The sequence below is a fragment of the Arctopsyche grandis genome, chromosome 9 (assembly GCF_051622035.1).
Source record: "Arctopsyche grandis isolate Sample6627 chromosome 9, ASM5162203v2, whole genome shotgun sequence".
In the NCBI taxonomy this organism is placed as follows: domain Eukaryota; kingdom Metazoa; phylum Arthropoda; class Insecta; order Trichoptera; family Hydropsychidae; genus Arctopsyche; species Arctopsyche grandis.
Genome location: NC_135363.1, coordinates 28,048,682 through 28,061,229, shown reverse-complemented (window position 1 = coordinate 28,061,229; position 12,548 = coordinate 28,048,682). Strand labels below are relative to the sequence as shown.

The 12,548-nt window shown below is 35.7% G+C and overlaps 1 protein-coding gene and 2 non-coding genes across 3 annotated transcripts; 1 reads left to right on the top strand and 2 right to left on the bottom strand.

The window, feature by feature from the left end:
- Window positions 1-1,104: 1,104 nt before the first annotated feature.
- On the bottom strand, window positions 1,105-4,737 carry LOC143917339 (F-box/LRR-repeat protein 14-like). The gene is made up of 2 exons (XM_077438820.1): window positions 4,681-4,737; window positions 1,105-4,555 (listed from the first exon to the last, which is right to left on the bottom strand). Exons 1-2 carry the CDS (start codon window positions 4,735-4,737, stop codon window positions 2,960-2,962), a joined length of 1,653 nt encoding a protein of 550 aa, XP_077294946.1. The 3' UTR covers window positions 1,105-2,959.
- A 7,152-nt stretch (window positions 4,738-11,889) lies between these two features.
- LOC143917501 (5S ribosomal RNA) lies at window positions 11,890-12,008 on the bottom strand. Its single transcript, XR_013261065.1, has one exon. It is a non-coding gene; the product is annotated as a 5S ribosomal RNA (ribosomal RNA).
- Window positions 12,009-12,199: 191 nt separating this feature from the next.
- LOC143917512 (5S ribosomal RNA) lies at window positions 12,200-12,318 on the top strand. The gene has a single exon (XR_013261074.1). It is a non-coding gene; the product is annotated as a 5S ribosomal RNA (ribosomal RNA).
- The last annotated feature ends 230 nt before the right edge of the window (window positions 12,319-12,548 follow it).

Sequence of the window (12,548 nt, the reverse complement as noted above, 5' to 3'; positions counted from 1 at the left end):
TTAATTCAGTCACCATGGCACTTAAGTGAATTGAGAGTACATATGTAAACTATATTTCCAACTGCCAAAATGTATAGAACTTTGATCGAACTAATGAATAATGGTCAGTACTATATAAAGATTTGTTTATATAGTAATTTTAGGTGTCGTTTGTATGTAATAAGTTATTAATAATATCACCGAGCAACAAAAAAATCACTTTTTTCTAACTGTAGCAGAGACTAATCAATCTTTACTAAGTTTGACCCACTAAATTTGAATATGACAATGGTTTTTGTTGGCTTTGTGGGGATATAAGCGTTAAAAAAGGGCAATTTTTACAGATTTGAGGCTTTTGCAGTCAAAGTTTAGTATTGCTGTGCCAAAAAACGTGTGTATTTGAATCAATAGACATGTTTTTTCTATTGCTTGTAGTTTTTATTGCTTTAAAATACTTTAATTAAATACCAAGCGAATTTTAAATCAAAAGTATACATATTTTCACATTTTTTCTCAAACTATCATGAATTTATTGGATCAGTTCTATATATACATATAGCAAGGGTTGATTTTCAATCTCAATATGCTTTTGAACGTACTAATTCGAACGGTAAATGATTTTAAAGTAAAATATGAAATATTTTTCGGATGAAATATGAAAAAATCTAACATCGCTCGTAAATTTCGGTATGTAAACGTGATCGAGTGAGATGGAGTGATGCGCTCTCCATTCTTGATCTCGCTCTTGACATACGCATACGATCTATTCTTTAGCTCAATTTAAAATCATTTACCACTCGAATTAGAGCGTTTATATATAAAAAAAAAACTAATCCTTATAAAGTGATAAATTAGCGAAATAAGCTTATTACGGGTAAAAATGTGCAAGAAAAAAGTAAATTTTGATAGTATTTTAAAGCAATAAAATTACAATCAATAGAAAAAACATTTGAATATAGATTCCAATACTCACTTTTGGTATAGCAATACCAAATTACTTTTAAGATTGAAAAAGTCAAAAAACTATCTCATAAACGAAAAGAAGCCAACAAAAATCATTGCCATATTCGAAAGTTAGTGAGTCAAACTTAGTATATATTGATTAGTATTTTTGTTGTTGCTCAGTGTAATCAGTGTTCTATCGTATTCATTTTTGCTGGGCGTGTCGCCCTGTTTATTTTGTTAATCATCTAGCTAGTATGTACAATATTATCTTGGGGAAAAGGCTAGTCGAAACTCTTCGTTTATTACTACCTCTGATTATCATATGAATCATGATACTACTAAATTGGAAGAAATCACCGAGGAAAACCCTGATATTATAGTAGAATATTGAAAGCGCAGACTTATACGAAAAGTTGAAAGGTTAATGATCGAAACGACGAAGAGTTACGGGGGTAGTAAAATCGGACAATCAAAAACGACACGAGGGAGAAATGAAGTGAGCTCAGAGCATGGTAGGAGGAGAGTCGTACGTACGCAGATACGTTACGAGATTGATCGATACGTCGATGGTAATTTGGGTACATTTGAGGGCCCCGCGAAGGGAGATTTTATTGATGGGTTTTTCGGGCTGGCAGTAAATCGCGTAACCCTTACGGTTTGATTGCGAAAATTCGACGTCTCCACCGTCCACGTGTCGAGGGTGATCTTTCAGAATGGGTCGTGCATATATTTTTTATGACTTTCCGAGGGGATTGAAAGTGCACAGAGGGTGAGAGTGAGAGACGTGGAGTGTCGTCAGTAGGGGAGAGCCTTAAAACGCCCTCCCCTTCTTGGCGCCACCCTACTTGACAGTTCAGAGGGGGGACCAAGAGTTATTGTCCCCAGAGTGGGACAGTCGACTGGCTAGCCCGACGGTATTTTCCGATTAATGAAATTTTGATGAATGGACGCCGCCGCCGAGGGGAACCACCGACTTCAAAATGTTAATATCGACTGAGTCCCGTCTTTCTCACCTATAAGTTGAATTGTTTCAGGATTGGATCGCTACGAAGCGACAGGTCAACCTTTCAGAATAACCATATACATGTTGGTTAAAAATGAAGTACATACCAATACAGCTCACGGTTAAATATATATATATACAAATTAGCCGTCGTATTTGAAAGTGGCATAATTCCACTTTTCAACATTTCGAAAAACATTTGATATAATATTTTGCTTTTAACAATATTTAAAGTTTATTCTGATTTTCCGAGATTTTGGACATATCGAATTAAAAAGTGATAACAATTTGTGAATTAAGTCAAAGAGAAATAGTGTCTTTGGACTTTCAAATATAACTTGGGTTGTTTTAGGTGGGTAAATAGCCCAGCTGATTTTACTGACTGTTCAGCTAAAATCTGAAACATTGCCGAGTGTAACATATTTACTAGGTTTTGCCGAATCTACATGTTTTAAGTTAAGTAAAGGAATGAAGAGTACAGCAAAATGCCTGCTATTATATTACGCTGCTACTCATCTAATTTTTTCATAATTGGTTTTATATTTGAAGTGAGTCGACTGGAGAAAAAAAAAGAAGAGTTTGAAAACTTATTAAACGGAACTTTATACAACAAGGATACGATGCATAAAATGACGCAATTGGAATTCAATGCGAGTTCTTGAATGGATATTTTGTAGAAGTTTCTATTGAATTACGTTATAAGATTGTTGTGAAAGTCGAGCTAAATAAAAAGTATTTTCTGTCCAAAAGTTGCATTTATCTACTGTATTATTGAATTCGTCATATTTGGGCGAATATACTATTTGATAACTCTAGTACGGAAACGGAACCGGTTGTTCGGATAGCGAAACCGTAGAATCAGCCAACCGTCGTCAAATCATTAAACAAAAAAAAAAACCCCAGTTCCTATGAAACATACATAATAAATATAATTTACATAAACACCATCCGATCGCAAGCGAAATAGTAAAAGTGTGCGCAGTTTTGGGACTGTTCGCGAGCTTCCCGTCCGGTGGAACACGCCCGGGGTCCTCAGCTGACGTTGAGACCCAGATTGAGGTCCTGCAGGTGCGGCAGAGTGGACAGCCTTTGAAGTGCGTCCGCGGTGATTCTGGGACATCCGTACAGGTCGATGCTGCGAAGCCGAGTCAGACCAGCGGTGACGTGAGCCAAACCGCGATCCGAAACCCGGGAACACTGTCCTATGTGCAAAGACTCCAATTCGGGCAGAGCCTTCGCGACGCGGTCCAGGCCCTCGTCCGAGATGCGACAGGCGCTCATCGAGAGCGACCTCAACCGGAACAGACCCTGCGACATGTGCGTCAGAGCCCTGTCTCCTATTTTATCGCAAAAGGAGACGTCTAGAGAAGATATCCTGGAGCCGCCTTCGGCTAGATGGGCCAATCCAGCGTCGGTCACGTTATCGCAAGCGCGCAGATTCAGCTCACGCAGGGAACTCATGCGAGCTACGTGCTTCAATCCACTGTCCGTGATCGAAACGCAGAAGGAGAGATTCAACGAGGCCAAAGCGGGCAAACCGGCCGCAGCGTGACGCAAAGCTTCGTCCGTCAACCGCTGACAATCCTGCAAACCCAACCGTTCCAAAGCGGGAGTTCCGGCAGCAGCATCGCGATCCAATCCCGCCAAGTGTCCGATTCCCCGATCGCTGACGTGCCAGCACGACCGCAGATCCAACCGCTTCAACTTACACAAACCCCAAGCGACGAGCAGCAATCCCGTGTCCGTGACGTTGCTACATCCACCCAACTCTAGAGTTTCTAAATTTTTCAAGTGCCTCGCTATGTGACCCAGCGAAGCGTCAGTGATCTGCTTGCACAGAGACAAGTCCAAGGAGCGCAGCCTGGGTAGATCGGCCGAGAAGGCGCTGGAGAGACCCGTGTCGGTGACGTTGTAGCAACCGCTCAAGTTGAGCGATTCGAGATCCGGAACCCCGACGACGACGTCCCTCAAAGACCTCCGCAAAGACAGCACTTGGACTCTGCGGATGCCACGCCGGACCAAAGAAGCGAAGAGTCCAGGACTGGGTCGCCTTAGATGCAAGCGAGCTTCAGCCCCGCGCCATACGGATCTGGAGTAGGCGGCATCCCTCCAAGCGCGACAGGTCTGAGCCGCGCGGCCGCGATCTCGCACGGGCAGGCGGGAGAAGATGAGGGCCAGGATCTCAGGGTAGAGCCTGGAGACGTGCGTGCCGCGTGCTTGGGCCTGGGCTTGCTGAGGCTGCGTGCTCCTGGCAGGGCCCAGGGGAGGCCTCCAGAGTCTGGGCACGCACTCCCACCTGGCCTTGTGGTCGTCGTCAGCCAGCCTGGTGGCTCTGTCGGTGCGCCGCTCGCCGAGGGAGGCGGCGGCGCGCACCGTTTCGTACGCCGAACCAATCTTGCCGGTTTGTTTACATCTCGTCTTGGAGACGTGCACGTGGTGCGAGGACACGCCGCGAGGGCACTTCAGCCTCACCGCATGCCACGGCAGGAGGAGGTCGGCACTCACTAGCACTTCAATGTTCGCCGTGGTGGTGCGCGTGGAGTACGAGTGCGCGAGTAGTCGCGGTCGCGTTCGCGATCGCGCGAGACTTGGACAGAGCGTGTGACGACGGAGGAGCGCGCGACCGTACTGGAGTGCGCGCCGAGTGACGACGCGAGCGCGCGCTCAGTTCAAACTGCGCGCCCTGCGATTGGTCGATCGGCGGAGAGCGGACAGCGGAGAGGGTAGGGGAGGGGAGAAGCAGCGCACGTGACCCGAGCCGACCGCTCCGCACTCCTCGCTCGTATCGATTCGGGAGACTGCGGCGGCATTTTTAAGTTCGGGCCGGGGGTCGGGGTGGGGCGGGGTGGGGCGGCCGGAGCGAGGGGGACGCCGCTATCCACGCGACAGAGACGCGCCCGCACTTGCTCCGAGGGGGCGGAGACCTGTCGCACGCATTTCCAATTCAAGGCTCGTGGGCCAAACGCAGTGTGCATTTTTTTTTCATTTATTTTAAATCTAATATATAATTTGGATTCATTTTTTCTCCTATTCTATTTTTCCAATATTTCCATTATTTTTATACTTTAGTTTTGTTATGTAATGTGCTATTTAATCATATTATAGCTTTCATTCTTTTCCTTTTCATTTGTTTATTTTGTATTTACCTTTTTCATTTGTTTTATATTTGTATATTTCAATTTCTTCTTATATTCTATCTTATAACCTTTTCCAAATATTTTAATACTATAGTTTAATTATGCAATGTACTACATATTTTGTCATGCCTTTATTCTTTACTTTTTAATTTGTTTTCCTTATATTTATCTTTTTCATTTTTGTAAAAATCTATTATTGGACTCGGATGTTACATATATTTTATACCTATCTCTGTACATCCTGTCTGTTGATTTTTCAATTAATAAAATAAAAAATAAAAAAATATGTATGTATGTGTGTATGCAGTGGTGTCACCCTAATGGTTTCCATGGGTTTCCGGAAACCCGTTATTTAATCTAAAAAGTCATATAATTTTTGTCAAAAATTATGCAAATCTTGAAAATTCAATGAACTTTCATATAATAGTGCATTGGACGTAAAAAAATGTATGCATAATATACCGGTCTCTGTGACGAGACAGAATGTTAAATTACAGAAAACCCAAATATCGGAAGGCAAAGATCGAAAATCGAAAGATCTTAAGTCGAAAGATCAAAAAAAAAAATGGTGCATGGTAAACGGTACATACTCACTTAATTTGCGCGAGTAGGATACAACAGGAACAATAGGAACAGGCTTTTCCTCCCGTATTAATGTGCGCGCACGTTTTCTGTAATTTAACATTCTGTCTCGTCACGTAGACCCATTATATACATATATATATTTTCAAAATAATTTTATTGATGAATAATTTGGAAGCCCGTTGTTCCAAAATTGGGGTGATACCACTGTGTGTATGTAATCTTCGTTTGTTGGTTCGTAGTTTTTTTTTCGATTCAAAAGATTCGAAGTCCCCGGGGGCGCAGGCGCCGGATTCTGGTATACATATAATTTCGAAAGAAACTTACTATATATATTTGTTTGTTCGTGACAGTCAATTTAATAAAAAAACAAATGAGTATTCAAAAAAATTTATATAAAATAAAACTATTCAAATAAATTTAATAAAATGTTTACTATTAGATTAGTCATGTTTAAGCGGTTTATATTACAAATACCGAGCGAAGCCGGGTAATACAGCTAGTACAAAATTAAAATACAATAAAAGAGAAATGAGTGAAATATAAAAGAAAATTCCTATTAAAGTGAGAACCGCATGGTAATATATGCAAGTTATGAGTAGAGGTAGGACTGGAAGCGTGCTTTTTCCAGTAAACAGGGCATTTTGGGTCATTTTTCCAGGAAATCAAAGAGCAAAATAATATACAAAGCTAGAGTGCAAAAAAAAGGTTGATCATAAAAATGAACAATGCACGGTGAACGATAAACAAAGAACGGCACGCTTCCGGTCCTACCTCTAGTTATTTAACTTAAGTAAGACCTAAATGATGTGGATGTATAATAAAAGCGTTGTGAGTGATGTGATTATGGATAGGAGACAGGTAGAAGTAGTAGATAATATTAAGTATTTAGGCATTTATTTGGATTGTAAATTAAGTTTTAAGGTGCACACATATTATATTATTAAAAAAATGGAAAAAATAACTTTGTATATTAAGTAATTTATTAAGTATAAAAAGTACAATATTGATATATAATTGTATTGTACGGCCTCATACTGTATATTGCGCTACAGTATTTAGTGGATTGTGTATTAATAAACTGCAGAAAGTGCAGAGTAGAGCAATGCGTGCAATTTTGAATGTGAAGAAACGTAAGAATGTTAGAAGTATGTCAGATGAATTGAAATGGTTGGATATTAGAAATAGTCTTAAATTAAACAGTTAAAAGCTAGATAAGAATATATATTTCCCAAATATTTAAGTAATCATATAGTTAGGAATATACATAATTATAAAACTAGAAAGAGGAATAAATTAATTAAAGGTAGAGTTAAAAAAGCAAAAACTGCAGGAGGTGTTTTCCACAGAGGTGATCAAATATACAATGCCCTTTCTGAGAGCATTAAAGGTGCTAGTATAGCACATTGGTGCTTTCTTGAGGGGTGTTAATGTATACCTCTGTGGAAGATGACGTAATTATATATGTAAGTTTAATAATATAATGTTTGGAATTATATTATATTATTTTAGAGTTACTAATTATAGTTTTGTTAATTTTGTTAACTATGTTATATTATAGTTGTCAGTTTTAGTTTAAAATTGTTAATTGTGAAATAATTCATTAGCAATTTGCTATTTAATAATAAATAAATAAAAGCGTGTGCCAAATAGAGCGACCAAATATAATGAACCTCTTAACGTACCCAATCACTAGTGGATCCAGAAAATGGTCAAGGAAGGGGGCATTTTGGAATTGATATTGGCCTAATTGAACATAATAAATTAAAAATGTGATTTTATATTAACATTGTTATGATAATAATAAATAATAGTTAACATGATACAAACTTATATACTTGTGTATTTTTTAAAGAGAAAACTATTCTGGTATCAAAAAAAGTATTGTAATAATAAATTAGAAGAATGTGGAATTTTAATGAAAAGAAACGTTTCATCGTGTCTCGATTTTATTTCAATTTAATTACATACAACATACTATTTTTTACCTATATCAGTTATTTCTTGTATATTAGATAGATTCAACTTACTTCGCTTTCGATTTTTACGTCTGATTTCGTCTGACGAAATTTAGGTTCTTATCCGATCGTTTTCAAACTTTGCCACTTTGCTCGGTTTGGTCATCAATATATGTATGTGGAAATCAAGTCCGCCATTAAGATGGTAAAAATAATCCTAATAGACACTTTTGAAAATACTTTTACTCGGTGACGTCTATTGTCCACATTTCCGGATTTATCCACACTATTCCGATCGTTTTTTCCCTTTTCACCACCCTCTCACTATGTCAGCTATTAATTGTTTAAACACCTATAACTTTTTCTTGTTACACTATGTTTTATAAAATTTATTTTATTGAACATGTTAATTCATGCTGAATAAATATAACTTTCTACCATATATTGAAATGTAAAGAGTAGATCTAAAATAAAATAGTTTGATTTTGATTTTTAAATGGTTTTTATTATTACTAAACTATAATCACAATACATCTTATATCTATTTCATGAGCTACTTATCTACTGATCATTTTCTATTTTACAATTTTAATTTAATTTTATTAGTAATCATAGTATTATATTATTCTAATGTTAATGTACAGCATAATAGGAAAAATAGCTCAAAAATCTATTTACAATTCTTATAAAATAAAATAGTCGAGATCATCACGCCGTTTGATACCTTTATTTAATACACGAAATATAATAGAAACGGCCCACGAGCCTGGTGATACGATTGTGTGGTGGCAAATGCTTGAGTTGCCACCAGCGTCACGTGTGCCACCTGCCACTCGGCACTGGTGGCTTGCCAAAGACTGACGCTCACCTGTCAATTGTCAACTGTCATCCGAAGCACTGCACTTTGCCATTTTTTTTTATTTGAAAATTATTGCAGCAAACGGAGGAAAACAATAAAAGCATTGGGCAACAATAGAAGGCCGACTTATCGCTAATCCATTCGAGTACATTGCGTCAAAGTAACGCGTGAGTCCAACCGTGTCCGATACAAATAATAATATACACGAGAGCGCTTTATAAATTATAAGTAAAGTTTATTTACCCGGTCAGTGGCTGCTGAACTGTGACGGGTCACTTTTACCGTACAATAACAACACAATATGGAGAACGCTTTGATATTCATAAAGCAAACGCGATAAGAATACATTGTTGTACAACGCAGAGCTGTGTGGAGTCGTTAAAAAAACACGAATCCGACTCCGGAATTTTCGCACAATCCGACTCTGATTTTTAATATTTAAAAATGTAAAACTTTATTTTTTCCCATCGGGTTAGTGTTCTAACATTTCTCGAGTATCAATTCAAGGTGCCGCATATACAGTTAATTGATTTGTATAAATCATTGACTTTGAATAGACTTATTTTCTATTTTTCCTTTTTTTAATGTATATATGTAGTGAAAATAAAATTTTGTGATCATGCGACAGATAGACTTCGTGATTTTGACTGATTTGAACTTAGTTTTATTTATGAATACATTTGTACATGAACTGATAATCTGTCAAATATCAAGAATCCCCTCGATTTGACTCCGGAATTTTCGCACAATCCGACTCTGATTTTTAATATTTAAAAATGTAAAACTTTATTTTTTCCCATCGGGCTAGTGTTCGAAAATTTTTCGAGTATCAATTCAAGGTGCCGCATATACAGTGAATTGATTTGTGTAAATCATTGACTTTGAATAAATTTATTTTCTATTTTTCCTTTTTTTAATATATATATATATATATATATATATATATATATATATATATATATATATATATATATATATATATATATATATATATATATATATATATATATATATATATATATATATATATATATATATATATATATATATATATATATATATATATATATATGTATATATGTAGTGAAAAATGAAATTTTGTGATCATGCGACAGTTCGACTTCGTGATTTTGATTGATTTGAACTCAGTTTTATTTATGAACACATTTGTACATGAACTGATAATCTGTTAAATATATTATTATCTCCTCGATTTGACTTCGGATTTTTCGCAAAATCCGACTTCGATTTTTAATATTTAAAAATGTAAAACTTAATTTTTTCCCATCGGGTTAGTGTTCGAACATCTCTCGAGTATCAATTCAAGGTGCCGCATATACAGTGATTTGATTTAAATCATTAACATTAAATAAGCTTATTTTCTATTGATATTTTGTATTTATACTTTTTTTTAATGTATGTATGTATCCAGGGCCATGAGAGGGGGGGGGGGAACCGGGGTAAAATTCCAGGGCCCGGACTAATTGAAGGGCCCCGATTCGGAACGTCCGGCTGACGAATATTGATATTTTATATTATTCTACATAAAAATACATAATATATTTATTTAATGCTAAATGTGTATTATTTTTCGATCCGCACATTCTTTGTGTACAAGTGAAATCGTGCCTGTTATATAATACTTTCTTATTCAATTATTTAAAAAAATAACAACCAACACATGAGCCGTTATATTTGAAGTGGCGGAAGTCCAATTTTTGATTCCAAAAACAATATTTCTGTTTGACTTAATTCACAAATTGCTATCAATTCTTTTAACTAGATATGTTAAACGCAAAACTTTATATTAGTTTTGCTAGATATTTCTTGAAATGAAGAAAAGTGGAATTATGCCTCTTTCAATTATAACGGCTCATATAAATAATTTTCTAATAGTTCTGATATCTAATAGGTCTGGTATTTCTCTAGCTGTCCTGTATTTATGTATGTACATACCTACATATGTAGTGATAAATGAAATTTTGTGATCAATGAATTGTCGCATGATCACTGATCATGCGACAATTCGACTTCGAGATTTTGACTGATTTGAACTCAGTTTTATTTATGAATACATTTGTATTATACATGAAGTGATAATCTGTCAAATATCAAGTATCTCCTCGATTTGACCTAAGTACGAGAAAAAGACAAAGATAGAAACACTGTGTTTCAGAGTAGTACTGTTTTTCAGAGTAGTACCAATCTTAGTAATTCAAAATTTATTCATCTAATATATAATTTCGAAAGAGACTTTGTATGTACATATGTATGTTTGTTTAGTTCGTGAAATCCGTGACATTCAAATTAATAAAAAAAGAAATAAATTTATATAAAATAAAACTAATCAAACAAATTTAATAAAATGTTTACTATTATTATAGGTTTGTATTACAAATACCGAGCGAAGCCGGTTAAAAACACTATATTTAATAAAAAAATTGGAGTAGGAGTTTCTTTAATTTTTACCGCCTTCAACTACAACAAAATAGCCATAACTCTTCAATTCCGACTCCGACTCCATAGCCCTGAATGTATGAGACGTTCTTCTGCATCACTGTATTTTATGTAAGTATAAAATGTTTAGGTCCTAATTTTGTCTGCTGACAATAAAAAAAACGGAAATTTTGAAGAAGGTAATACAATGAATATAAGTATATGTAGATATAGAAAACGTTTCTGTTAATTCGGTTTTTTGTATATTAAAACAAAAAAAAATGTTCTTATAGAGATTTCTCAGAAGGATATAAATATAATATCAAAAGAGGATTCTTAGAAATTTTACCTGAACTTTATGTTTGAAATAGTTTCAAAGTTTAAATGCAAATATATGAACATACAATACATACACATAATTACTAATTAGTATAGTAAGAAAATTTTATTTAAATTGTCAGTGAATTGTTTTGGGGTTGGAAGAAGATTTTGGTATGAAAATAGGAAGATGGACGTTCGTAGATTCACATTTACCAAATTTACGAAAGCAATATATTTATTTATGGGGGTACAGTTGGAAAATTGTCGAGAAAAGTAGAAACGTAATAACACCAATATATTTGGATAAATTTTTATTACAAGCCCGATTCGGGGCTCGAAGAACCTTTTTCGGAATTAGGTACATACATATAAGAAATCAACGACTATGTATGTATGTATATAGGAAATATGGTTCTAAGTTATTTCGTAACCTGTCAAAAAGCTTATTCATATTTTAGGTTGTATTTTTATAAAATTGAAATGTGTTTAATTAAGTATAAATATTAATAACAAAGTTTAATTTTTAAACTATCGTTGACCAAACCGCACAAAATAACAACGTTTCAAAACGATCAGAAGAATGTAGGAATTTCACGTGAATCGTTTCTGAAACAGTCTTGTTTATAAGTTTATAACAAGTAATAAAAATATAAATGAAATAAAAAAGGGGGCCAACGGCACGCGGTGTTCCCAAGCGGTCACCCATCCAAGTACTGACCGCGCCCAATGTTGCTTAACTTCGGTGATCGGACGAGATCCGGTGTATTCAACGTGGTATGGTCGTTGGCGAGTGTCTTATATTTTTTTACGTATTCAAGCTGTAAAAATTGTTTTTAAAACACAATTAAAATAACATGGAATATTTTATTTCATTTATAATTAAAGATTTAAGATTTTATTTTTATTATTACTGTGTAGTTTTTTTTTATATTTTATTAATGTATATTAGTATTAGAATAAATTTATGAGCAGCACACTCGCCAACGACCATACCACGTTGAATACACCGGTTCTCGTCCGATCACCGAAGTTAAGCAACATTGGGCGCGGTCAGTACTTGGATGGGTGACCGCTTGGGAACACCGCGTGCCGTTGGCCCCCTATTTTTGAAAAAAATACCAATAATTTATTATTTTACCACCGCCACCTATGTTCAAAATTTAAAATGATTTAAAACAACTTTATAGCAGATTCTTTATTAGTTTTATTCAATACTCCATAGATGTCACTACATAGCTCAAACGAAAATTGTAGAATACAATTCAAACATTTACCGTAAAAAGAAAATTCGTACAAAAAATAAGTAAAGTTCAACCTCGTTTATTTTA

Coding starts and splice junctions, on each gene's coding strand:
- LOC143917339 (XM_077438820.1), bottom strand. CDS start 4,737: ATGCCGCCGCAGTCTCCCGAATCGATACGAGCGAGGAGTGCGGAGCGG. Junction 4,556..4,680: donor GTGCGGAGCGGTCGGCTCGG/GTCACGTGCGCT, acceptor CGCGCACTCCAG/TACGGTCGCGCGCTCCTCCG.